Source organism: Rhinoderma darwinii, chromosome 2 (genome assembly GCF_050947455.1).
Source record: "Rhinoderma darwinii isolate aRhiDar2 chromosome 2, aRhiDar2.hap1, whole genome shotgun sequence".
In the NCBI taxonomy this organism is placed as follows: Eukaryota; Metazoa; Chordata; class Amphibia; order Anura; family Rhinodermatidae; genus Rhinoderma; species Rhinoderma darwinii.
Genome location: NC_134688.1, coordinates 406,386,694 through 406,414,230, shown reverse-complemented (window position 1 = coordinate 406,414,230; position 27,537 = coordinate 406,386,694). Strand labels below are relative to the sequence as shown.

Sequence of the window (27,537 nt, the reverse complement as noted above, 5' to 3'; positions counted from 1 at the left end):
GAACAGTTGAAGCCTAATTCAACCACAAAAGCTTCCCTTTACCTATCCAAGAAAACCCAAAAAATTTAAAGACTATGGCATAGCAGTACAAATTCTTAGGGCAAGCAGTCCTCAAAAAGTCAAAGTAACAATGCATTGAGCACTAGTGAGGGAAGCCACTAAGAGGCCGGTAACCGCTTTGAGGGAATAAGTAGCTTTTGTGACTGAAATGGCGTACAACAACCGTTACCCTGGTGTATTACCAATCACCGTTTTATGGCAAAGAGACCACCACTGTTTTTAAGCAAAAAGACAAGAAAGCACCATGAATACACTTTGGCATGTAGGAACCATTATTTCTAGTGGGAATGGATGCTATTGCCTGATGAGGCTAAAATGATAGCGTTTTCTATTTTTAGAGCCAAAAATCTCATTTGGCATAAGCCAAACACCGCACACAATAAAAAAAAGACCACATCCCCACCATAAAGCATGCTAGTGGTAGCATTAGGCTTTTGGAATGCTTCTCTACAGTATACCCTGCAAGGGTTGTGATGAGAAATGGTGCAAGTAGCTGGAGGAAAACCTGCTGCAGTCTGCAAAAAAAAACTGTGCTTTAGGAGAGTATTTCTTATTTAGCATAATGAATTTAAACATAAAGCCATAGCTACACAGGAATGGCTTACACAACTACAAGGTTAAGGCAGAAACATATTTTGGGGCAGTTTTTAGAGCCGAAAGGATAAAGTAAAGACTGATACGCTGCATCTGGTTTGATGCACTTCTGGCTTTGGCGTTAAAAAATACTGCATAAGAAACTGCCCCAAAAACTGTATGTATACTCAGTCCATGGATTTTCTGTAATTTTATTGTTTATTTTAAATATACACATAAATGTATTCTTCATAGTTGGGCACAATTGGTAATACTTTTGTATAGGTAAATTACTAAACTGCCTATTTTTTACCCCCCCCCCCCCCCCTACAAACACAACTAAAATCCCTTGTAAAATGACAGTGAGGTCTGTGGTACGTGCGCCTGTATTTCCTTTTCTACTGGAATGCTTGCATTTAATCATATGGAAAACATTGAATGACCTTGTTACAGGACTCTTGAGTCAGGCAGCAACATCTAAGGCATCGTGTCTTTTTTTTTTTTTTTCCATTAGATGGTTTACACTGTGTTTAATTTTCCTGTCATGCGTTTTACAAAAGGAAAGAAAAGCTGTCCGTCTGTCACTTTTTACCTGCGTACAATTGTAATTATCACACTACCATTTCCTAAGCTAAACACACTGTCAATGAGTGTAAAACATTTGTTGAGAACTAAAATAAACTCTAAAAGTTCCACATTAACCAAATACAAAGTATTCAGAGAAGAAACGATTGTTAATTAAAATTGTAATTGTAGCTTAAAAGGGTTGTCTAGTTTGGATAGCCCCTTTTCATATTTCATGTTCCCCAGGAGAGTATTTGTTATGTCAGAAGGAATAGCAAGAAGAATGATTATTTAATGAAGTGTTATAAAAATCCAGAGTCATTCACTTATTTAAGTTGGTCAATCTTCAGAGCAGATTGATGTGGTTCTTGGTTCTGGAAAAATAGAAAGGGGGCTGTATCTGGGGTCTAATCCAGCATTGTACCAAACATGCCAAGAGGCAACATTGGTGGAGTTAGTGAGCTTGGACCACCACCAGTTTCAGGTACAAAGGGACTGGCAAAATGGCAATATTTCTGTAGTTTTGGAAACTGAACAAAGCGTATCTGTCATCCTACTATGCTGCCCTGTGTTAGTCCGGTTGAGATGAGTTTCCCCATAATATTCTGCCCTTAAAGGGGTTGTCTTTTCCGACTTCTAGCAAACCGCTGCTTTCTACAGGGGAAACCGCAGTCAGCTAGGCAATTCCCTGTAGTGTCCACTGCGGGAGAAATATAGTAGTTCACGCTGTCTATGTAATACATGGATGACAGGAATATGCCAAAGCGGAAGATGCCCCTACAAACCGACCATCCGTTCTAGCTAAGAGGGGGGCCCGAGTGGGGTAACCCCCTTTTATTGATATCCATGTGGCAAAAAAAGCATATGGACCGGGTTCTATTCATGAGACAACCCCTTTAAATAGTACAGCATAATAACCGATCTGCTTTAACTCCTTAACGCCGAAGGACGGATATATCCGTCCTCAGCAGCTGCTAGTTCACGCAGGACGACGGATATATCCGTCCTGTGATCGCGCGGGTACTGCCACTGTACCCACGCGATCAGCGGCAGGAGCATGGCTGTTATACACAGCCTGTCTCCTGCTGCAACTGCCGGAATCGAAGCGCGCTCCGATTCCGGCAGTTTAAACCATTAAATGCCGCTGTCAATAGTGACAGCGGCATCTAATGTGTTTGACAGAGGGAGGGAGCTCCCTCTCTCACCCGATCGGCGCCCCCGCAAACAAATCGCGGGTCGCCGTCGGGTTTCCATGACAGCCGGGGGTCTAACAAAGACCCCCAGGTCTGTCTTTAGCAACTGCCTGTTAGGCGATGCCGGACGTATACAAAGTATACCAAAGCATTATATATGCGATCGGCACATCGCATAGTGAAGTCCCCTGGTGGGACTTAAAAAAAGTTAGTTTGTGGGAAAAAAAATAAAAAATTACAGTCAAAAAGTGGTTTTATTCAGTAAAAGTGTCAAAACAAATAACACATACACATATATGGTATCCCCGCGATCGTAACAACTTGACCAATAAAATGAACACATTAATTAAACCGCCGGATGAACGGCGTCCAAAAAAACCGCAAAAAACGCCAAAATTCTCTCTTTTCTCCCATTCCCCCCATAAAAAATAAAATAAAAGTGAATCTATAAGTCCTATTTACCCCAAAATAGTAATAATGAATACTACACATTGGTCCACAAAAATCAAGCCCACATATGGCCACATCGGCGGAAAAATAAAAAAATGACGGCTCTTGGAACACGGCGATGCAAAAACAAGTAATTTTTTTCTAAAAGGGTTTTTATTCTGCAAACGTAGGAAAACATATAAAACCTTTACATATTTGGTATCCCCGTAATCGTTCCGACCCATAGAATAAAGTTAACATGTTATTTACGCTGCATAGTAAACGGCGTAAATTTATAATGTGAAAATTAATGCTGGAATAGCTGCTTATTTTCAATTCTCTCCTAAAATAAAGTTAATAAAAGTTAATCAATATATCGTAAGCATCTAAAAATGGTACAATTACAAAATACAACTCGTCCCGCAAAAAACAAGCCCTTTTACGGCTATGTCGACGGAATAAAATAAAAGTTACGACTCTTGGAATGCGACCATGAAAAAACAAAAAATAATCCTTGGTCATTAACGTGCAAAATGGCCCGGTCATTAAGGGGTTAAGGTCTGTAACAATGTTTGTAAAGGTCCAAAGATTAGAATGAAGAGATGTAATGGGTTCTGATTACCAGGCTCCCTGCCAACAGACTATGTAAATCCAGGAAATACTCAATTGTAATAGGGAATCTGTGGAATGATACACATTCATATATTCTATGTAATCACAAATGTTGTCTTCCCCATGCCTCAGTTCCTCTCTCCTCCCTCAAAAAAAAATGTAAGATGTAAAATGAATGTCCAAATATACTGTTCTTCCAGTACAGACGCTACAAATTACCACCAGATAAAGATGTCGGTTAGGTCTCATGCACACGGCCGTGCCCGTAGTCACGGTCCTCAATTACGGGCACGGCCAGCCGCGGACAGCTCCATAATTTTTGGAACGTTTGCCCAGACAACTTCTGGCAAATATACGGGAAGCTGTCCGTGGTCAATAGAAGTGAATGTGTCCGTAATTGCGTACCATAATTGCAGTCCGCAATTACGTTGATTTTTTTTTTATAGTCGTGTGCATGGGGCCTTACTCTAAAATTCTTACTGCTGCAAAGTCTCGCATTTTGCTTTGCAATGATACGGTCAGAGATTTAAATTTTGCCAACTCACTCAAGGCATAGTCATAGGTCTCTTCTGACATACAAGTTAATTTGCTTTCTGTGTAAGCTGTCCAAAAGTAAGGAAATTATTTGTGCTTTGTTTTAGGTTATTTTTTCCCCTCTTATATAGATACATGAATGTTAGACTTTCTTGGACGGTACATTGGTTACGGTCTTTGGAAAATCTTACGTATTCTTATGAAATGTACGTTTTGCTCTGGTAATACAATGAGCTTAGTCAATGGTTTATCTCCATTTAAAAGATAGAATAGAAACCTCTGTTGTAACCGTAGGTGGTACATGTGCTTTCAATGATCATATAGAAATTATTGTTTATATTTCAGGCTGGTAATCGATTGTTCATGTGCTCCATGTTGTCTTTGTTTGCTTTGCAGCACAGACAGATATTTTGATGTTACTCCCAAATCTCACTCTCCACCACCGGCTTTGAGTCGTCATCCTGAGAAGAAACGCGAGTTGATGAGGTCACAGACATTACCAAGATCCTCTGGAACCCAAGTTCGCAAAGCCTTCTTTGAGAAATTTGAACAAGACAGCGGGAAGTAAGAAGAATTCCTTACATTCACACCTTAATGTAACTTGTAGAACAGAGCTCAAACATATTGTACAAGTGAAAGTTCACTTCTTTTATGTTCATATTTAGGTAAGTAGGAAGTGGATGAATAACTGGAGCATTTAAGGCCCTGTTCACACCGTTTTTTGCAGTCAGAAAAATCTGCCTCAAAATTAAGTTTGGCATTTTGAGGCAGATTTTGACCTGCCTGCAAATTCTTGCTGCGATTTTCGCTGCATTTTCCACCCGCGGGCAAGAGACTCTCTCTCTCTGCCTCCCATTGATTTCAATAGGAGGTCAGAGGCGGATCTGCGGCAAGAAAGAGCATGGTGCTTTTTTTTTTTTACCGCGATTGGCTAAAAACCGCAGCGGGAAAAAAACTCCTCCACCTTCCATTGAAATCAATGGGAGACTGTTTCAGCCGTTTTTTGTCGCTGATTCCAGCGCAGTTTCCGCGTCAATATCCGTGTCGCAAAACTGTGTGATCTGGGCCCAACAGTCATATTAAAATTGGGAAAAACTTTTTTTACTCTACATTTCTAATTCATATTTCAAGTAAATATAGTTGGTGCATAACTCAGGAGCCTTAAGAGCATTTTAACCCCTTAGTTACGTAACTAGTTTTAGCCTTAAGTACCAGATATTCTGGCATTGTTTGTTTTTTAGGGGTTTTTTTTATGGCGCTTACCGTGTGTGTGATAAATAACGTATTTATTTTATAGTTTAAAATAGCTACGACTGCGGCGATACCAATTATGTATAGTTTGGTGTTTTTTTTGTTTTTTTTCCATATCTTTATTTTTTTTTTTCCCTGTAAAAATACTCCGGTGCCACGGTCAGCATTGATCGCTTTAGCTAAGGAGTTAAACGGTCAAATCATGCAGTAAAGAATAAAAAAAAGGAGGGGGGGGGAATAAAAATCCATGTTGGCCCTCCACCTGGGGTCATCTGAAGCCATAGGCAGGGACAGAAGGTTTAATTTTTCTTTCTTTGTATTGGGGTGATGTGTTGTAAGAAAAAAAATTTCTTTTTGCAATAATAAAAATTTACTTGATAAAAAAAAAAAAAAAAAAACAGGGACAGAAGGATAACAGACCCCTCTTCTCTGACTACCTCCAGACTGTTGGCACGTCCCTCCCTGGATACTTCTGATGAATTTGGCGCATCTTACTAGACATGTTAAACGCTTTTCTCTTTCTTAAGCCACCTCATGACTGACATACTTTACACCAATGGTGCAAGTCATTAATGAATGTGGTGCGTTTTATAACTCTCCTTACGCATCGCCCATTTTTTAGACCAAAAAAAAACTAAAGTGTCTAAAACACATATTAAATTTAGCATGTACTCCCATTTTTTGGCGCTATTTGAGACAGAATTCTGTCGCATTTTGCTTTGTAAATCTCAATGAATTTGTATGTTCACAGAATAAAGTGTAAATTAAAAATCTGGTTATAGTTTCCGGCTGCTATCGTTTATAGCATTTAAAGAGGCTCTGTCCCCACATTATAAGTGGCCCTATCTCCTACATAAGGAGATGGGCGCTATAATGTAGGTGACAGCAGTGCTTTTTATTTAGAAAAACAATCTATTTTTACCACTTTATGAGCGATTTTTTGCTTTATGCTAATGAGTTTCTTAATGCCCAAGTGGGCGTGTTTTACTTTAGACCAAGTGGGCGTTGTACAGAGGAGTGTATGACGCTGACCAATCAACGTCATACACTTCTCTCCATTCATTTACACTGCACTAGCGATATAGCTATATCGTTATGTGCAGATACATACACTATAACATTACTGCAGTGTCCTGACAATGAATATATATTACCTCCAGCCAGGACGTGATGTGTATTCAGAATCCTGACACGTCTGAATCTTTTCTGTGGGATTTCCAGCAAGGCAAACGTAATCTCGTTTACATCGTAATCTCGCGAGATTACGTTAGATCGTTTTTCTAAATAAAAAGCACTGTTGTCACCTATATTACAGCGCCGATCTCCTTATGTAGGAGATAGGGCACTTATAATGTGGTGACAGCCTCTTTAACTACCGGTATTTCTATATGCATATAACTAGCACATTTAACAACTACCTTATAACGCTTTAAAGACTATGTGCACTGCTTTTTCTTTTCTTTTTTTAATAAATAGAACTGTCCGTGTGATTAGTGTAACTTTGTAATTAGATTTTATTTTAAAAAAAATTACTTTTGGAGATACAGCTGCTCTGTATTCTCTATACCGAACAGCTGCATGGTTTGTTTTTCACTGAATCTGTCAGGTCCGCGGGACTGACGGTTTCACGGACGGCGGTCCTGCATGTTTGACAGCTCCACCTGTAAGCTATCACATCTAAGTTATGAACCTAGATGTTGTAGTTTGCAGGTGGATCCTGCGTGTCAGAGACACGCAGGACACGCTCTCACTGAACCCGTCAGGTTCGCGGGACTGACAGATTCAGTGAAAAACGAAAGATACAGCTGTTCTTTATAGAGAATACAGAGCAGCTATATCTCCAAAAGTAAAATACATTTTTAATCAAAACTAATTAGAGAGTTACACTAATCACACTGATCTATTAATAAAAAAATAAAAATAAAAAAAAACCTCGAAGGTGTACATAGCCTTTGAGGTGGGTTTCTTAAAATTACAATGTTCACACTGATAAGTTAATCTTACGTATAGGGAAATGCACAATACGTGATAAAATGTACCTCTTGGCAATGGAATTCAAGCTCGGTATTGTTTGTGATGGCCACATTTTTCAGAGACAGGTACAGGAGTAGTCATGGATGATTATCTCTTGGGTAAATATGCACTGGTTATTACTCTTGTGAGTACATGCTTAGAATATTTCAGCTGACTGTATTTGATTTTATATTTAATACTTGAGTTATGTTCTTAAAAAATTATTCTTTGGGACGAATTTAAAACTTCAAGTCTAGTTTACAATTGTTCAGTCATGCAACACTTACATAGACACCTCCTGTACATCATCCAGTGTAAGAGGGAAACAGCACTAGTGGGTATAATCCATCAGTGTAAACCTGGAGCTCCCTTGGAGAACCAGGTTAGTGAGTGAATAAAGTTGTTTTACTCAGAAAGCCGAGCAGTTGTTGTACGGGCCCATGTCATAGTGACATGTCAGAAGTTTTGATCAGTGCTCCACCGATCAAAACTTCTGACATGTCACTATGACATGTCAGACGTTTTCTGAAAGTTTAGTTACTCTTTAAACAGGTTTTTCTATGTCATAAAGTGATGGCATATCACTAAGATATACCACAACTTTCTGATCGGTTGTGGTCTGAGCTCTGGGGGCAGCCACCAATGCTAAAAACAAAGGGACTGCAGCGTTGCGTCCCCTTTAACATTTTCCCTGCACAGCGGTGCTCTTGGCCACCCGCTGTACAGGGAAAAACACTGAAGGGGCTGCAATGCAAAACCAGCACTGTGGCCCATTTATTCTCTGGGTGTGTTGGGGTCCCAGAGGTTGCACCCCTTTAATCAGAAAGTGATGGCACATCTTAGCGATATGCGATCACCTTTTTTTTAATTTTTTTATTCTTTTATTTTGATTTTGTAATAAGATCAACAAACAATCGGACAAAAATCATCAGAATACACTCAAATGTGCTATTGACCGTGGCCACAGGCCCGTTACATACAGTGCATGAATTCAATAAGAACAATAAGAAGTGCAATATCTCTGAGTGATTTTGGAAGGCATGCAGCTATGCACCCTGAACCCGCAGCGATGCATAAAACCATTGCAAAACAGAAATATAGTGAAGGAAACCAGAAAAGCGCAGAGACAAAAGGAAAGGAAGGATAGACAAGTGTCCGACATACTTGAGCCTAGGGAGGGGGACCCTGAGCCATGATGACCTTGTATTCCTCGGAGGATTGAAACCTGATCCATTCCACCAGGTTTTGAGGAAGGTAGAATGAGACCCTTTCATTGATGCTGTGAGGTCCTCCATTCTCATGATCTCCTGGATCTTGTGACACCACATGCCAACCGACGGGGGACATGTCTGTCTCCACAACGCTGGTACACATGCTCTCGCCGCGTTCACCAAGTGGCGGACGACTGAGCGTTTGTACATGGGCAAAGGCCTCTCACACAGATGCAGCAGAAAAAGGCGCCACACCTCAGACCAAAAATCAGCCAAGAGTGGACAGTCCCAAAAAATGTGTAAGATTGTACCCACCTGGTCCCCACATCTCCAGCACAGAGGCGAGACCGCTGGAAACATAGCGTGCAATCTGGAAGGCACCCTATACCAACGAGACAGTATTTTATACCCTGCCTCCTGACATCTGCTGGCCATGGAAGACTTGTGTGCCATAGTAAACAGACGATCCCGCTGTTCAGGAGTGAATGTGAGCCCCAGATCATGTTCCCAGCTAAGCAGGTAGGAAGGGGGGTGCTGATTAGATGGTGAGACCAAAAGCCTGTATAATGTGGACAGGGAATGTCGCATTGTGCCCGTGCCTGTGCATAAAAGTTCAAACGGAGAGCTATTCTGCGCATATGCCGCTGGGTTAGGTAAGCTCACCAGGAAATGTCGTAGCTGGGTGACCTGCCATGTAGAAAAGGGGACCGGATCTGTCAAGGAGGGAGGCGTGGTGGTAGGATATAAAATCTGGAAGACCCACACCCCCTTCCCACTTTGTACGAAAAAGCAAGGAACGGGCGATACGCGCAGGTTTCCCCGCCCAGATAAATTTGTGTAGGAGAGACAACAGAGATTGAAAGAACGGGCGTGGGACGTGTATCGGGAGAGCCTGGAAGAGGTACAGGATCCTCTGCAAAATATTCATTTTGAAAATTGCGCACCTCCCAAACCAGGTGAAAGTACCAGAAGTCCATGAGTCCAGGTCTCGTTTCACCCGTTGAAGCAACGGAGGGAAGTTCACCGCATAGAGGTGAGACAGGTCCCCAGGAAGCTGCACCCCTAGATATTTAAGGGAGTCTCTTGCCCATTTGAACGGGAAGGACTCTGCCAAGTCGTCGACCAAATTGTTCGGCAGCAAAATGTTGAGGGCTTCGGACTTCTGGTAGTTAACCTTGAAGTTAGACAGTTGCGAATATCTATTTAATTCTGCCATGAGGTTGGGCAGGGAAATCCGGGGAGACGTGAGGAAGAAGAGCAAGTCGTCCGCATAGGTCGCGACCTTATGAACCCGTTCGCCCAGGGTTATGCCCGATATGTCTGGGTTGGATCGAATATGGCACAAAAAGGGCTCCAAACATAAAATGAAAATTAATGGGGACAGAGGGCAGCCCTGTCTTGTGCCATTGGTAATTGTAAATGAGGAGGAGTGATATCCGTTGACCTTAACCTGTGCCGACGGGGAAGAGTAAAGACCTGAAATCCACTCTATCATGTGTGTTCCTAAGCCCACGTGCCGCAGAGTAGCCTGCATAAAGTCCCAGTTGACTCTGTCGAATGCCTTTTCCGCATCCGTTGACAGAAAGCAAGTGGGAGGGGTAGAAATGGCCGCTTGGTACATTAAATTGATCGCTCGAGTGGTATTATCCCGTGCCTCACGCGATGGCATAAAGCCCACCTGGTCTCTATGAATCACGTTATGCAGGAGCGGAGTCAGCCTCTGTGCCAGAATCTTGGCAAAAAGTTTCAAGTCCACATTAAGTAGTGAAATGGGACGATAATTCTGGCAAAGAGAGGAGTCCTTCCCTTCCTTCGGTATGACCGTAATGTGGGCCCTCAAGGTGTCTCGGGGAATGACCCCCCCCCCCCCTCAGTAATAGAATTGAATGCCTGGAGAAAGTGGGGCGAAAGTAAGTCCGCATAGGCCCTATAATATTGAAGGGGCAAACCATCCGGGCCCGGTGCCTTCCCCGTGGGTGAGTCCTTCAGTGCCCATGCCAGTTCTTCCGGGGAAATGGGTGCCTCCAGAGGCGCGATTGCCTCAGGAGGGATACATTTCAGCCCCGATGACCGTAGATATTGATCAATCTTTTCCAGGTGACCGCCACCTTCCACGGAAGGAGGTGCACTGGGAAGATTATAAAGAGCGTGATAGTAGGCACGGAAGGCTTCTGAAATGTTTTGTGGAAGCTGGAGTCGGCGATTTTGTGGACCTAGAACATAAGGGACGTATGTACGGGCGCGGGTCTTCCTAAGTGCTCTAGCCAATGTCCTTCCGGGTTTGTTACTAAATTCATAAAAGTGACGTCTACATTTAACTATGGAGGCCTTCGCCTTGGCCAGACATATTGAACGCACCTGTTCTCTCAATTGTCCCAATTCTGTCCCCACCTCCCTATCCTGAGTTGCCTTATGTGACTGCTCCAATCTGTGTATTCGGGTCAATAGGTCCCTCAAGAGTGCCGTTCTTTCTTTTTTAAGTTTAGTACCCACCCGGATGAAAGCCCCGCGCACCACGCATTTGTGGGCTTCCCAGATGCAAAAGGGATCTACCCCTGATGTGGCGTTTAGTGCGAAGTACTCCACTAAGTCCCTGCGAATCTCCGCGGCCACCGTCTGATCCTGAAGAAGCGACTCATTTAGTCGCCACTGCCAAGAGCGTGAGTGAGCGGTAGGGCGGGATAGAGTAAGAGTAATGAGGGCATGGTCAGAAAGTGTGATGCTGCCAATGGATGCCGAAGCAAGGCTAGGGAGGTGCGTGTGGCGCAGGAAAAAGTAGTCGAGTCTGGAGTAGGAGTTATGGGGTGCAGAGTAAAACGTGTAATCCCTGGACGTTGGATGTAGGACCCGTCACGTGTTCACTAACTGGTGTTCGTGCACTCTTGAGGAGTCTAACAAGGGGTCAAGTGTGATATTCAAATCCCCCCCAGTATGAGTGTGCCTTCCAGAAAGCCGTCCAACGCCCCAAGGACCCTCTCCAAGAAGGCCACTTGACCAGTATTGGGGAGGTAGTAGGTAGCCAGGGTGTACAGTGTGTCATCTAGCTTACCCTTCACGAAGAGGTACCGGCCTGCTCCATCCTTGCAAGTCTCCACATGCTCCCAATGTAGAGTGCGGGAAATCAAGATAGAAACCCCTTTGGTCTTGGAGTCATGAGACGTGCTGTGGTACACGTCCGGGTAGTTGGAGTCTGTGAGCCTCTGTATACAGTCAGCCCGAAAGTGAGTCTCCTGCAGGAACGCCACATGTGCTTTCTTTTTCCATAGGAGACGGAGAATGGAGGACCTCTTCTCGGGAATATTCAGCCCCTGTGCGTTCAGAGAGATAACAGTTATGTCAGACATGATGACAGACGGATGTATGGACAGAAGGGGGGGGGGGGAGAAGGGAGGAAAGGAAAGATGAAGAGAAAAACGAAAGACACAAACGCTCTAAGATTGGAGTGCTAAAACCTCCAGTACTCTACGAGAGCTACGCCTTCCCAGAGGAAGTCTCCCGCCACAGCGCAGCTCCCGGAACCCTAATGGGGAACGCGGAAGAACAGAAGTGCAGAAAGAACAGTGTCACAAAAACACAGCAATTAACAGTAAAAATTTCCAATAAATTGTATCAAAGCCCCGAACCCACCCTAACATCTATCAAATGGACCCAGCCCCTTCTTCAAAACTAGACTGCAGTAGTAGCCTTCCCCCACCAAAATAAACCTGCTTCCCCGACCCTCCGTTTGAGCTCTGCCTCTAAAGCAACCCCTTCAACGCCAACAGTCACCGCTCGATGAGAATCCTGCTGGAGAAAAAAGGAGGAAAGCAGGGGTTTGCAGTTATCTGTAAAAGACGCCGCAAAAAACGTGAGTACTTGCAAAAACGTCTGAAATTCAGGAGCTGTTTTCGCCTGAAAACCGCTCCGTAATTTCAAACTTATTTTGCGTTTGCGTGTGAACATACCCTTACACCTCTTGCATACGACCAAGATCGGGCCATAAAAATGGTCCGTGTGTCGGATGGATTTCCCGGCCCGACCACGGTACAGATGAACGGGACTCCTAGCATCATAGACATTTGTGATGTTAGGAGTAACTGCTGTTCCGTACTGAATAAAATGTTACAGTACGAAACGGCAGTTGTGTGGGGAGGCAGAGACTCCTAGCATCATAAGTGTCTATGATGCCTAGAGTTCCGTTCACCTGTACCATGGTCGGGCCGGGAAATCCGACCGACACACGGACCGTTTTTCACGGCCAGATCTCGGTCGTGTGCAAGAGCTGTAAGTTATGAACTTAGGTGTGATCGATAGCAGCTTGATCCTGCGTGTCCGAGACACGCAGGACCCGCTGTCACTGAAGCCATCAGTCCCGTGGACCTAACTTATTCGGGTTTAAGTGAGAGATATAACTTCTATGTATCCAGGATACATAGAAGCTGTATCTGAAAAAGTAAAACTATTTTTTTTATAAAAAAAACAATTAAGTTGCTTAAAACACCATAACACATAATAATAAAATAAAAAGTGGTTAAAGGTTTACATAACCTTTTTAAAGATCCACCATTTAAATTGACATTGTCAAGAAATCTATATTTATATGCAGCTTGTCCTAGGTTGCATGAAATATTTCTCCAGGTTTACTGTCTTGTACGCTGCTCCCTGCAGGCAGGGTAGTGTTAGGCATTACTTGTAATATGGACGTGTTCACCACTGTTGGGTTCTGGAGTTTTTGTTTTATATAGTGCCTGATCTTCCACAAGTTCCGTGAACCATCTGTACTTTCAACCCCCTGGGTGGCCTTCCTTCCCCATTTTTTTTTTATTTTTTTATTCATGGTGATTATAAACTATACATGTTCTCACATATGTTTGTGTTAAATGTTAAGCTGCTATAGTTAGTTTGGAGACATTTACAGCAATGTAAATGTAAACTTGGGCGTGTTCAATCCCATGGAAAGTTCACGTTATGTGGTTGGTTGTTATCCTATGTACTATGGGATCATCCCTTTTGTTTAACACAAGCCATAAAATGTTTGTTTTCGTTGTAATGTGTACTCACTATAGCATTTAAATTTAACTTTGTTAACCCTAAATGTACATTTACATGTTACAATCTATTAGTGATAGCTTTACGATGGTAATAATTTCAGGAGTTGGCTATGTTCACGGAGTCATCGCTTCCATTGTGAATGGAAGGATTCAGACCGCACCTGACTGGCTTCATTGGGAGGTGAGGTTTCTGTCGTTTTGACGGGAACAATAGTGATGCATGCTATTTTTGCAGTGTCTGAACTACTGAAGGAACCTACAACAGCGGCGCAGAACGGCAGGGTTAGCAGAGCTTATGATGGATGTTTACACTTACAAAAGTTATATATGTGCTATGAATAATTTTTTGGGGCATATTTAATCATACTAACAATACATTCATTCATAGGTCCCAGATTACTGGAGTCCTTTTGAGCTATATCTGTGAACTATCAATGGACGATTTTATGATTTGTTCCAAGCTGACGTAAGCTTTTCTTATACAGGCTAATCTGACAATCACGTCAAGTCATGTATGAGGAAAATAAACCTTTTCCAATTGTGTTCATTCTATTCTAGACCCATTCTATCCATTCTAGACCCAAAGGCTCTTTTACACAGGCAGGTAATTGACAATACAGCTTGTCAATTGGCGCTTGTTTGCTACCTATTAAGTGAGAAATAATTGTAATGTGTGGGGGGGCGAACGATCGTTAAAACGATTGTTCGTCCCCATACGTTTTCATTTTGTTAGCAACACGTTCCCTGTTTAGAAACGGAGATGTGCTGCTGACAAGCGACCGTTTAAAAGATTCGATCAGCCGATGAATTAACATTTGCTGAATTTTCGGCCGATGTAAAAAGGGCCCTCGACCATGTCTTAATAATTGTAAATACGAATGTTAGTAGTTTAAAGCTACATTCACATACACAAAGTGGAATTGCTCCGGATATGCGGGGGGGGGGGGTGTTCCATCGTGGAATCTTGTAGCAGCAAAGTGGTATAAGATTTTAAGAAATATCATCCAAACGGGTGTTGCGGATTTAAAAAAAAAAAAGACTCTACTCCCCTCCTGACGTTTTGTCACGTGAGCCACCAATTACAGTTTCCACAGGTAATCCCACCCATGTTAGCGTTTTCTAAGGGATAGCCAAAGTGTAAAATATTGGGAGCCATGCAGGCATGTAACTAGCATTCAAATGGCTTAGGGCTGCATAGCAAAAAAACAGGAATGGCAGAAAGCCACCTCTTTCACCCACACTAAGAAATGACGTTCCTGTACCTGAATGTACCCCCTCAGCCATAATACCCCACAGCTGCTATGGCTGTAGTTACACCCATGGAGCCAGGCTCTCAAATGTAGTAGTAGTAATAGCAATAATACACATCTCGATAAAAGCAGGACTCATACAGCAATTGTTTTCAGCTACCTGTTCTTCCAAACAGGGTAAATAACACTGCTTTTTTGCTTTTAAATATTTTCCATAAACATGGGGTTACCTGATAGATTGTTACGGGATATTGGTCCTGTATATCTATTTGTTATATGTAAATCAGAAGCAGATATCTCATATAGAATGATGTACATGTATCGGAGTTGTGAAAACCTGAATTTACCTGTCTAATGTTACACGATTGTGTAATATGAATTTAATGCCAGACTACAGGATCTATTTCCAGCTTGACCATAGATCTGGGTTGACAAATTAGATCCGTCATTGTTGTGGTTGACTAGATTGATCATCTGCGGTTGAGGTTCACCACACAAGTTGTTTGGTTTTTTTCGTTTTGGTTTCTTGCTGAGTAAAATTACAAACGTGTCCAAACGTTGGCTGATCAGTCTGGTTTCTTTCAGACCTCATGTGGCCTCAAACCATTATTATACGGTTTTGTCTTTTTCTATTTGTATGATAGGAATTTTATGTCAGACATTTGTGTTACAAATTAACATTTGTACAAGATGGATGTGTGAACTTTCATTGTTTTTCCTTTATTTTTAATTTTTGTAAATCTAGTTTTAAAAGGACCTGTCCGCTCTCCTCACATGTCACTTTAGTAAATACTTTGATTCCCCATGAAACAATTCTTGAGAATCTTTTCTCAGAATGGTAAAATGTGCTGTGAATAAATTGACAATTGGGCATTCCCCTTTTCTATAGAATGTGCCACTGCACAATCTTAGACTGTCCGCTCTGATTGGACAATTTCATATTGTGTAGGAGCATGCCAACAAGGGGAACGCTAACACCCAATTTATTCATACATTTCCTGGAGGCATAAGAGAGGAACAGCGCAGCAGAGTTTTAAGGAAATATGCGCTAGAATATATATATTTACTAAAAATCGATTTAGAACTTTATAATGTATTTTGTTTCAGTTCTTCACCAAGATTTTGTTTGTCAATTAATTGAAACATTCTTTAGGGCAGGAGAGGGATTTGTACTGTCAATTTTCTTAAAGCGAACCTTTCAGCAGTGCTGACTGGGCGATATAGGGGAGGGCATTTTAAACGTACCTTTTTTTTCCTCAGTAATGCAAGTTGCATGACCAAGAAAATTGATGTTTAATTCCCAAGGAACGCTGATCCCAAGTGCCACTGAAGTAGGACTTTATGCTCCGGCGCTGCACACTGCAAGCCCTGCCCCCCTGCTCTGAGTATCGGCTCTAGGAAGGTCTCCTGAATGGCCACTGGAGCCGTCACTCAGAGCAGAGAGTGGCACTTGCGACTGCCGTCCCGGGGGATCCTACAACGGTTTCTCGGTCATGCAGCTTGCATGATCGAGAAAAAAAGTAAGTTTAAAATGCCCTCCCCATCTTCTATATCGCCTTTTCAGCAGTTTTTGAGGTTTCAAAATTGCTGACCGTTTTCCTTTAACGGATGGTATTGTCTATACCGAATACAATTGTAACACCCTTTCAGCTGCAAGAATTATTTGGTCTGTACAATTTAATGCTTTTATAATCCAACTTTTCCTGATCGCAAACCTTGATTGCAATCATAGATAGATAGATAGATAGATAGATAGATAGATAGATAGATATGACCTAGATTGATTTTATTACTTTCTTATCAGGCTGTTTTCTATTCAGCAGGATTTTAAACCTAGGCAACAAGCTAGAATATTGAAATTTTTTACTCTAGACATTCGATTTACAGGTGGTGCTTTTATATTAAGGCAAAAGTGCTCTTTATGTTTCTCTCGTTCATTCACTATACCTAGGATGTTGTTTGTTTGATTTTTTTTTCTCTATAAAAAAACGAAATCTATAAACACAGCAAAGCATAGTACTCTTGTGCAGTGTAAGCAGCGCCTCCGGTTATTAATCTACTTTTGTTGCTATTTATAGAGGCAAGGGGGAATCCAAGGTGAAGCTGAAAAGGTCACAGAGTTTTGGAGTCGCCAGCGCTAGCAGCATTAAACAGATCCTCCTGGAATGGTGCCGCTCTAAAACGATTGGTTACAAGGTAAGATGTCGACTCCACTGCAGGACATTTATCTCCTACACTAATTCACTTACAATTTTGTAGGAAAGCAACTACCTTAGGTTTTTTTGCAGGCAGAAAAATCTGCCTCAAAATTTCTTCAGGAGTTTTGTTGCTGATTTTGACCTGCCTGTACTCTCTTTGCCGTGTTTTTTTGCCGCGTTTTTTGGCCGCGTGCATTGAGCGCTGCGGGCAAAAAACGCAGCAAAAAAAAACGTTTTCTCTGCCTCACATAGATGACAAAGGGAAGTCAGAGATAGAAACGCATTTTTTTTCCCTTTTTTTACCATTGAAATCAATGGGATGCGATTTCGGCTTTTGTTTGGCGCGGTTTCCACATCAAACAGAACGCCACAAAAACTCTGTGTGAACTAGGCCTAAATGTGTTTTTGATGTTTGGAAAGGAACCAAAATATTTTAGCGAAAAACATGAAATCACAGGGTGAACAGAGCAGTGTCTGCATTAAGGTTTCATGAACACATTCGAACCCAAGACTTCTATTCTGCAAAAGCAACATTGCTAACCGGGGAGGACTCGCCATTAGGGCCATGCCCGAGGGTCCATGGGTAAAGAGGGGCCCACTGTCCCTTAGTTACAACACTCCTTAATGTTTAATTGCACGGCCTGAAAGAAGTAAAAAAACAAACAAGCAGTTGTAAGTGATAATTTGTCTTCAAAATCAAATTATTAACCCAAACTAAATGTGTCATGGCTATAGTGGGTAGTAGGGGTCCATGACAATTGGTGGCCAGGGGACAAGATCACTCTGTCCACCCATAACTGCTGATTATCACTGCACAATTTTTTATTTATGCATATTTTATTTATTTTTGTCCAAAAATTTGTGTTCACAAACAAACATATAATTATTACCACACGATATCGAATGCATCGCAGGTTTCTAAACACTCATTTTTGAAACATTTTCTTTAGCCATTTCTACTAAACTGGTACAGATCTCTTTGAAATTGTACTATGTTTTTTTTATGGGCTGTAAAATGCAATCTTTTTTTTTTTTTTTATGTTTCCATCTTTTAGAAAATTGATCTGCAGAACTTTTCATCCAGCTGGAGTGATGGAATGGCTTTCTGTGCTCTTGTCCACTCTTTCTTCCCAGAAGCTTTTGACTACGACGCTCTGGTGCCTTCAAATCACAAGCAGAACTTTGAACAAGCTTTCTCTACAGCTGAGTGAGTACTTTTTCTGTGTTTAGTGTCGGTCACGTGAGCCTGACTTAGATAAAAAGTTTTATTTTGTCTTGCATGGGTAAAGGTGTCGTTCTCGTTTTTGCACAATAGGTTTTACTCTAGTGTATGCACATAGATAAAACCAGATGTTCCTCTGGTACTTGGTAGTTTTTGGTTTGCTGTTTTATTCACTGTAAAAGTTTAATGGTATAACTATGACTAATGCCCTATAAAGAGAAAGTTATTGTCTCAACATTTTCCATGCAAAAATAAGCGGGAGCTATGGGACAATATTTTATCTAAGCGTGTTCCGAGAAATCACATCTGATCTGTCACCCCTACTTACAAAGCACAGAACAAAACTGGACATTGCTTAACATCTTTAAAGAAGCACTTCAGGATTTATTTATTTTTTTAAGATGAGCTATGTTTATGGGATTAGGGTGACTTTTAAAGGGGGTTATCCTGGACCTTAACAATGATGGCCTTTCCTTTTTGATCAGTGGGGATCTGACCTCTGGGACCGTTGCCGATTAGCATAATGAAGGGGACCATCAAGTGAATGAGACAAGCTGCAGTACCAGGCATAAGCGCTGCAGCATCTTTATAGTGGTGATCAGGGGGGATCCCGAGGGTCAGACCCCCAACCTTCAAATATTGATGACCTATTCTAAGAACTGTATAGACATAGCGATAAATGATAAAGTATAAATGTATACAGTAAGACCACGCTAGTGTTAGTTGCAAGAATTTTATCGTTTAACCCTTTCATGCCGACAATCTGTATATTCACATCCTTTTCGCACATACCCCGTGCAGCCAGGGCGTGAATATACAGATCACTGTTCCAGCCGCCATAGCGCTGTGAAAAGCGCTCGGACGCCGGCTGTGTCCGTGTCCCCGGCTCCCCAGCAACCTGTTCTCTGACAGCCGAACCGATCGGTTCGGCTGCAGAGAATATGATCACCGGTATTAACCGCTTCCTGACCGCCCACTGTAAATTCACGTCGGCGCTTGCTGGGCTCTGTGCAGCGCCGACGTGAATTCACAGTGGGTGTTAAAAGCGCGATCCGGGTGTCTCAGAGTAGTGCTGACACCCGGATCGCGCTGTTATCCTCTGCCTCTGGTCCTGGAGACATGACCGGGACCTGAGTGGTTCAGGTCCCGATCATGTGATCGCAGGGAAAGTTTGCTGTAGCAACAAACTGGAAAGTTTGTTGCTACAGCAAACTTTCCCGAGGACTGATTGCCGGTGCTGCCGTCGGTTGCATGGCAAAACCGGAGGCCATACAACAGCCTCTGGTCTGCCATTCACGGAAGCCTATGAGGAGCAGCTGGTCCTCATAGGCTTCCTGTCAGTGTGACTGTCGGCGTCACACTAACCGTTTATAATACGTTACACTACCTAGGTAGTGTAATGTATTATAGCAGCTATTAGTAATGTTTTATACAAGTGTAAAAACAAGTTATAAGCTACAAAAACAAAAAATGCTTTTTTTCCTATAATAAGTCTCTTATTATAGGAAAAAAAATAAACCGTTAAAGTACACATTTGGTATCACTGCGTTCGTAACGCCCCCAACTATAAAACTATAATATTATTTTTCCTACACGGTGAACACCGCAAAAAATAATTAAAAAATACTAGCATCACCACTCCCAAAATAAAGAATAAAAAGTGATTAAAAATTTGCATGTACCCCAAAATAATACCAATAAAAACTACAACCCATCCCGCAAAAAACAAGCCCTTACACAGCTTTTTTTTTACTGAAAAAAAAAAAAATTACGGCTCTATAGAAAAGTGATTTTATTGCGCAAACGCCACAAAACATAAAAAAACGATATACATATGGTATCGCCGGAATCGTACCAACCTGCAGAATAAAGTAAAATGTCATTTATAGCGCACAGTGATTACTGTAAAAAAAAGGACAAAAGCATTGTCAAAATGTATGTTTTTTTTTGTCACTTTGCTTGCCAAAAAATCGAACAAAAAGTGATCAAAAAATCACATGTACCCTAAAATGGTACCAATGAAAACTACAGATTGTAAAGTAACAAATAAGCCCTCGCATGACTCCGGTGGAGAAAAAATAAAAAAAAGTTCTGACGCTCAGAATATAGCGACAGAAATTGTCCAGTGTCCAAAAGCGGATAAGATTGGGCACCATTTATCAGTGTGACACCGACCACAAATCTATGAATTATTTATTTCCCCCCTTATTATGCCCTGATGTACTCTGCCCAGATTACATATACCCCCACATTGTAAACTGAAATACCAGCAAAACCCCAAACAGAACTATTACCAAGCAAAATCTGCGCTCCAAAATTCAAATGGCGCTCCTTCCCTTCTGAGCTCTGCCGTGGGTCCAAACATCAGTATATTACCACATATGGGGTATTGCCGTAATCGGGACAAATAGCTTTACACGTTTTTGGGTGCTTTTTATTCTTTATTCCTTGTAAAAATTACATTATATTTTTTCAGAAAAAAAGTAGATTTTCATTTTCACAGACCTATTCCAATAAATATAGCAAAAGAGCTGTCGGGTCAAGATGCTAACTATACCCCTAGATAAATTCCTTGAGGTGTGTAGTTTCCCAAACCACTTTTGAGGAGATTCCACTGTTTTGGCACCACAGGACCTCTTCAAACCTGACATGATGCCTAAAATATATTCTAAAAAAAGGAGGCCCCAAAATCCTCTAGGTGCTCCTTTGCTTCTGAGGCCGGTGCTTCAGTCCATTATCATACTAGAGCCACATGTGGGATATTTCTAAAAACTGCAGAATCTGGGCAATAAATATTGAGTTGCATTTCTCTGGTAAAACCTTCTGCATTACAGAAAAAATGTATTACAGAAAAAAATGTATTACAAATGAATTTCACCCCAAAAAAATAAATTTGTACATTTCACCTCTACTTTGCTTTAATTCCTGTGAAACGCCTAAAGGGTTAATTAAACTTTCTGAATGCTGTTTTGAATACTTTGAGGGGTACAGTTTTTAAAATGGGGTGATTTATGGGGTCTATCTAGTACATAAGGCCCTCAAAGCCGCTTCAGAACTGAACTGGTCCTTGACAAAATAGCCTTTTGACATTTTCTTGAAAATGTAAGAAATTGCTCTTAAAGTTCTAAGCCTTCTAACGTCCTAGAAAAATAAAATAATGTTCAAAAAACAATGCAAATATAAAGTAGACCTATGGAGGATGTTAATTAGCAAAAATTGTGTGTGGTATTACTATCTGTTTTACAATGTAGATTACATTTAAAATTAGAAAAATTATAATTTTTGCACATTTTCTTTCAATTTTGGCGTTTTTCACAAATAAGTTATCAATTTATTGACATAATTTTTCCACTAACATAAAGTACAATATGTCACGAGAAAACAATCTCTGGAATGCTTTTGCCTGTCCAAGCGATTCAGAGTTATTACCACATAAAATGACACGTCAGATTTGAAAAAATGGGTCTGGTCATTGAGGCATCGAAGACCCTTGGTCCTGAAAAGATTAACTTTGTCTATACAGGGGATTTGGAGTCCCGTACCAGAAAAATAAATGGAAAGATATATTCACAAATTAATCCGCACAAAAGATTTGACTTATTTAGATTTAAAAAAAACACATAACACTCAATCACTGTATGGCAGGTTTAGGCACAAATTGCTTAATTCCTCAGTGAAGTCATTCTACACCCGGCGCCTACATTTTCATTCGCTTAATCCTTTCCTCACAATGGCTTCATCCATAGAGGGCTACCGAATTTCCTCATCTATAGCAAAACCAAGAATAACTTGTCTTCTGACGCTATAGCTAAGTTCACACTTGGGTTCTAAAATACGTTACTCTGATCCGTCTTTAGAGAAGGATAAAAACGGATCGGATAAAAATCCCATTGGAATCAAAATAACGGATGCAAACAAATTACAATTAGTTTGTATCCGTTTTACATTGATGCTAATGATCAAAATAACCCATCTGTTAGACATCTGTTTTTTAACATAACTGATGCTAATGGATGCAATTATAAATCCCATTGATTTATATATACGTTTAATATACGTTTACCTCTCTTCCGTCAGAGGAAGAGAGAATCGAAAGATTAAACGGAAAGCAACGGTTAAGTTAGATTTACCATTGATTTCAATGGTAATTCTTTAGTTTCAGTTGCTTTCCATTGTCTCCGTTCGCTAGGTTTCTATTTGTTTTACGGAAACAAAAGTTCTGCAGACTGCACTTTTGTTTCCGCTCAAAAAAACGGAAACCTAGTGAACGGAGACAAACAGAATGCAACTGAAACAAAAGAATAACCATTGCAATCAATGGTAATTCTAATGGAACCGTTGCTTTCCGTTTAATCTTGCGATCCTTTCTTCCTCTGATGGAAGAGAGGTAAACGTATACTTATATAACGCAAGTGTGAATTTAGGGTCATTTCCAGCTGTGAAGGAAAAGGCCAGCTTTGATCTGTAGTGCAGGGCAGACAATGAGCATGTATCTGTCTGCAGTGTATAATATTGTAGTGTAAATATTTTCAAATGTGGTTTTATTTCACAAAGTGTTCGCCTTTTTACCATGCAAAACATAAATAAATCTGAAAGAAAATATCTATATTTATTATATATTTATTTTATTTAGCAAAAAAGCGGTGTCATCACTTTGCATCAAGATTTGTTTAACCCAACCTTCTTTTTGCTATAATCAGTCTGGTTGTTTTAACAAGACTAGCAATCGAAAACACATGCTGAATGCCTGGACAGAAATTCTCATGAACATGGATGGTATAAAATAGTTTTTACCCTGATCTGCATGACCTCCTTGCACACCATTTTATTATGTCTCGGAATACCTTGGATATCCATTTACCACATAGCTGTCATGGATACCTCTTGGCTTGCTTTTGAAGATGCCTTCATTTGTTACAACAAAAGCTGCTGCAACCTGAAGCATCTTCTCTAACATACATCAGAGTGAAGCTGAACACGGACTGGTGAACAGAGAATGGGTTTTTCTCTTGGGCAGCGCAGGTCTTGAAAGAGTAAATTCCAGAACTCTGCAAGGTGTTTACAGGAGACATATCACCTGTTTTTCTGAAAAAGTATATTACAGATGACTCCCCTGAGACGAGCTCTTCTGGAGATACTTCAGATCACTTTTTTCTGCACCTACCATTTAAAAGTCAATGTTCACAGAAGAAGGCCATGAAATATTTAAAGGGACACTCCAGCCAAAACTAAACATTTCCCATGTGCTCCATTATGGTATTTCATGTGTCACTCTCTCACATGTTATTTTTTTTTCTGCTTAGATCTCTCTCTCTCTCATATATATATATATATATATATATATATATATATATATATATATATATATATATATAAAATTTCTCTCTCTCTCTCTCTCTCTCTATATATATATATCGCTCTCTCTATCGCTCTCTCTATATCTCACGATATATATATCTTTCTCTCTCTCTTTCTTTCTTTCTTTCTTTCTCTTTCTTTCTCTCTCTCGCTCTCTCTTTCTCTCTCTCTTTCTCTTTCTCTCTTTCTCTTTCTTTCTCTTTCTCTCTCTTTCTCGCTCTTTCTCGCTCTCTCTCTTTCGCTCTCTTTCTCGCTCTTTCTCTCTCTTTCTCGCTCTTTCTCTCTCTCTCTCTCTCTCTCTCTCTCTCTTTCTCTCTCTCTCTTTCTCTCTCTTTCTCTTTCTCTTTCTCTCGCTCTTTCTCTCGCTCTTTCTCTTTCTCTCTCTCTCTCTTTCTCTCTCTCTCTTTCTCTTTCTCTCGCTCTTTCTCTCGCTCTTTCTCTTTCTCTCTCTCTCTTTCTCTTTCTCTCGCTCTTTCTCTCGCTCTTCTCTTTCTCTCTCTCGGCTCTTTCTCTCTCTCGGCTCTTTCTCTCTCTCGGCTCTTTCTCGCTCTTTCTCTCTCTCGGCTCTTTCTCTCTCTCGGCTCTTTCTCTCTCTCGGCTCTTTCTCTCTCTCGGCTCTTTCTCTCTCTCGGCTCTTTCTCTCTCTCGGCTCTTTCTCTCTCTCTTGGCTCTCTCTCTTGGCTCTCTCTCTCGGCTCTTTCTCTCGGCTCTTTCTCTCGGCTCTTTCTCTCGGCTCTTTCTCTCGGCTCTTTCTCTCGGCTCTTTCTCTCGGCTCTTTCTCTCGGCTCTTTCTCTCGGCTCTTTCTCTCGGCTCTTTCTCTCGGCTCTTTCTCTCGGCTCTTTCTCTCGGCTCTTTCTCTCGGCTCTTTCTCTGGCTCTTTCTCTGGCTCTTTCTCTCGCTCTTTCTCTCGCTCTTTCTCTCGCTCTTTCTCTCGCTCTTTCTCTCGCTCTTTCTCTCGCTCTTTCTCTCGCTCTTTCTCTCGCTCTTTCTCTCGCTCTTTCTCTCGCTCTTTCTCTCGCTCTTTCTCTCGCTCTTTCTCTCGCTCTTTCTCTCGCTCTTTCTCTCGCTCTTTCTCTCGCTCTTTCTCTCGCTCTTTCTCTCGCTCTTTCTCTCGCTCTTTCTCTCGCTCTTTCTCTCGCTCTTTCTCTCGCTCTTTCTCTCGCTCTTTCTCTCGCTCTTTCTCTCGCTCTTTCTCTCGCTCTTTCTCTCGCTCTTTCTCTCGCTCTTTCTCTCGCTCTTTCTCTCGCTCTTTCTCTCGCTCTTTCTCTCGCTCTTTCTCTCTCTCTCTCTCTCTCTCTCTCTTTCTCTCTCTCTCTCTCTCTTTCTCTCTCTCTCTTTCTCTCTCTCTCTCTCTCTTTCTCTCTCTCTTTCTCTCTCTCTCTCTTTCTCTCTCTCTGATCCAAACACCTCAAACTTCGATTTGTCTGTCCATAACACTTTTTTCCAATCTTCCTCTGTCCAATGTCTGTGTGCTTTTGCCCATATTAATCTTTTCCTTTTATTAGCCAGTCTCAGATATGGCTTTTCCTTTGCCACTCTGCCCTGAAGGCCAGCATCCCGGAGTCGCCTCTTCACTGTAGACGGCCCATCGTGTTTTTACGTCGGTCACTAACGGGCCTTATTCCGATGCCATAGACTTTTTACGTCGCGGCATCGGAATAAGTAAACAGAGCAGGGAGCTGTCAAATCTCCCTGCTCACAGCTTCTAGAGGCAGCTGAGGGCTGGGGGCATCCCTGCTCTGCCGGGTGAGATCGATATTAGTATCGATCTCACCCTTTTAACCCCTCAGATGCGGTGCGCAATAGCGAGCACCGCATCGGAGTGGTTTTGGAGAGAGGGAGGGAGCTCCCTCCCTCTCCCACCGACACCCGGCGATACGATCGCCGAGTGTCAGTGTCTCTAATGGCAGCCGGGGGCCTAATAAAGGCCCCCAGGTCTGCCAGTAATGAATGCCTGCTAGATCATGCCGCAGGCATGACCTAGCAGATGCCTGTCCGTTTTAAACGGACAGGCATAATACACTGCAGTACAGAAGTATTGCAGTGTATTATAATAGCGATCGCAGAATCGCATATTAAAGTCCCCTAGTGGGACTAGTGATAAAGTTAATTAAAAAAAATGTGAAAAAAAAAATGAAAAACCCACTTTTTCCCTTTACAAACTGCTTTACTATTAAAGACCCCGACTATAAAGCTATTACATTACTTAACCCGCACGGTGAACTCCGTAAAAAATAAAATAAAAAAACGACAGAAAAATTGCTGTTTTCTGTGAATCCTGACTTTAAAAAAATGTGATTAAAAAGTGATCAAAAAGTCGCATCTACTCCAAAATGGTACCAAGAGAAACGACAAGTCGTCCCGCAAAAAAAAAGCCCTCATACAACTGCATCGGCGAAAAAATAAAAACGTTACGGCTCTTCAAATATGGAGATGCAAAAACAAATAATTTTGAAAAAAAAGCGTTTTTACTGTGTAAAAGTAGTAAAACATACAAAAACTATACAAATTTGGTATCGTTGCAATCGTAACAACCCGCTGAATAAACTTATTGTGTTATTTATACCACACGGTAAACGGCGTAGATTTAGGACGCAAAAAAGTGTGGCGAAATTTCTGATTTTTTTTCTATTCCCCCCCCCCCCCCAAAAAAGTTAATAAAAGTTAATCAATAAATAATATCTCCCTCAAAATGGTGCTATTAAAAAATACAACTTATACAGCTATGTTGACGCAAAAATAAAAGGGTTATAGCTCTTGGAATGCGACGATTGAAAAACGTACAAAATAGCCTGGTCATTAAGGTCTAAAATAGGCTGGTCATTAAGGGGTTAATGAAGCTGCCAGTTGAGGACCTGTGAGGTGTCTATTTCTCAAATTAGAGACTCTAATGTACTTTTCTTGTTGCTCAGTTGTGCAGCGGGGCCTCCCTCTTCTCTTTCTACTCTGGTTAGAGCCTGTGTGTGCTGTCCTCTGAAGGGAGTAGTACACACCGTTGTAGGAAGTCTTCAGTTTCTTGGTAATTTCTCGCATGGAATAGCCTTCATTTCTAAGAACAGGAATAGACTGTCGAGTTTCACATGAAAGCTCTCTTTTTCTAGCCATTTTGAGAGTTTAATCGAACCCACAAATGTAATGCTCCAGATTCTCAACTAGCTCAAAGGAAGGTCCGTTTTATAGCTCCTCTAAACAGCGGTGCTAACATAATTGCACAAGGGTTTTCAAGTGTTTTCTAATCACCCATTAGCCTTCTAACACAGTTAGCAAACACAATGTACCATTCGAACACTGGAGTGATGGTTGCTGGAAATGGGCCTCTGTACACCTATGTAGATATTGCATTAAAAACCAGACGTTTGCAGCTAGAATAGTCATTTAGCACATTAACAATGTATAGAGTGTATTTCGGATTAATTTAATGTTATCTTCATTGAAAAAAAACTGTGCTTTTCTACGAGTCTATGGAGATCTATGTGTCACCACGGGTTTCAGCAGTTATTGTACCACACTAGTTTTGCACAGGGGGGATGGACAGAAACTTCTATCACCAGCTACCGCTGGTACTTAGACAGGTTCCTGTCACACGGGTATAATGTAGAAGAATATAGTGCAGACTCCCTGACCTGTATACTTATGGTTACTCAGGAGAATATAGAGAATGATAATCACCCAGCATGCAGAAATGGTATGGTCTTTAGCTGGTCATGTGATGCTGTGCTGAAGCACCATGGGATTGATAGCAAATCAGAGAGGAAGAGAAAGCTCGGCAAATATAAGAACCTAGATGGAGGCTTTTTTTATTCACAGACAAGGCAGCAGTTAAAAAAGTGAGTACAGATTACATAAAAGAAGTGTAGAGTGTGGTATACAGTCACGTGGGGGATGCAGATATGGAAAGTTGTCTTTCCACCGGAGGTGGTCTTTTATATTGTATCATTAAAATAATAGTAAACTGTGATGGAGTGTGACTTCTTTTAGGGTAAATAAACATGCACTCTCATTGTTGTATGCTGCCCTAATCATGCCCTAAAAGTTTTC

At 41.4% G+C, this 27,537-nt stretch overlaps 1 protein-coding gene across 1 annotated transcript in view; it reads left to right on the top strand.

Moving 5' to 3' along the window:
• SMTNL2 (smoothelin like 2) overlaps nucleotides 1-27,537 on the top strand; it is a 127,312-nt gene that overhangs the window by 85,329 nt on the left and 14,446 nt on the right. Inside the window, exons 6-8 of the mRNA XM_075854144.1 lie at nucleotides 4,362-4,529; nucleotides 16,799-16,916; nucleotides 17,974-18,125. Of these exons, the coding sequence (XP_075710259.1) occupies nucleotides 4,362-4,529; nucleotides 16,799-16,916; nucleotides 17,974-18,125 (438 nt within the window). The remainder of the gene's footprint in view (nucleotides 1-4,361; nucleotides 4,530-16,798; nucleotides 16,917-17,973; nucleotides 18,126-27,537) is intronic.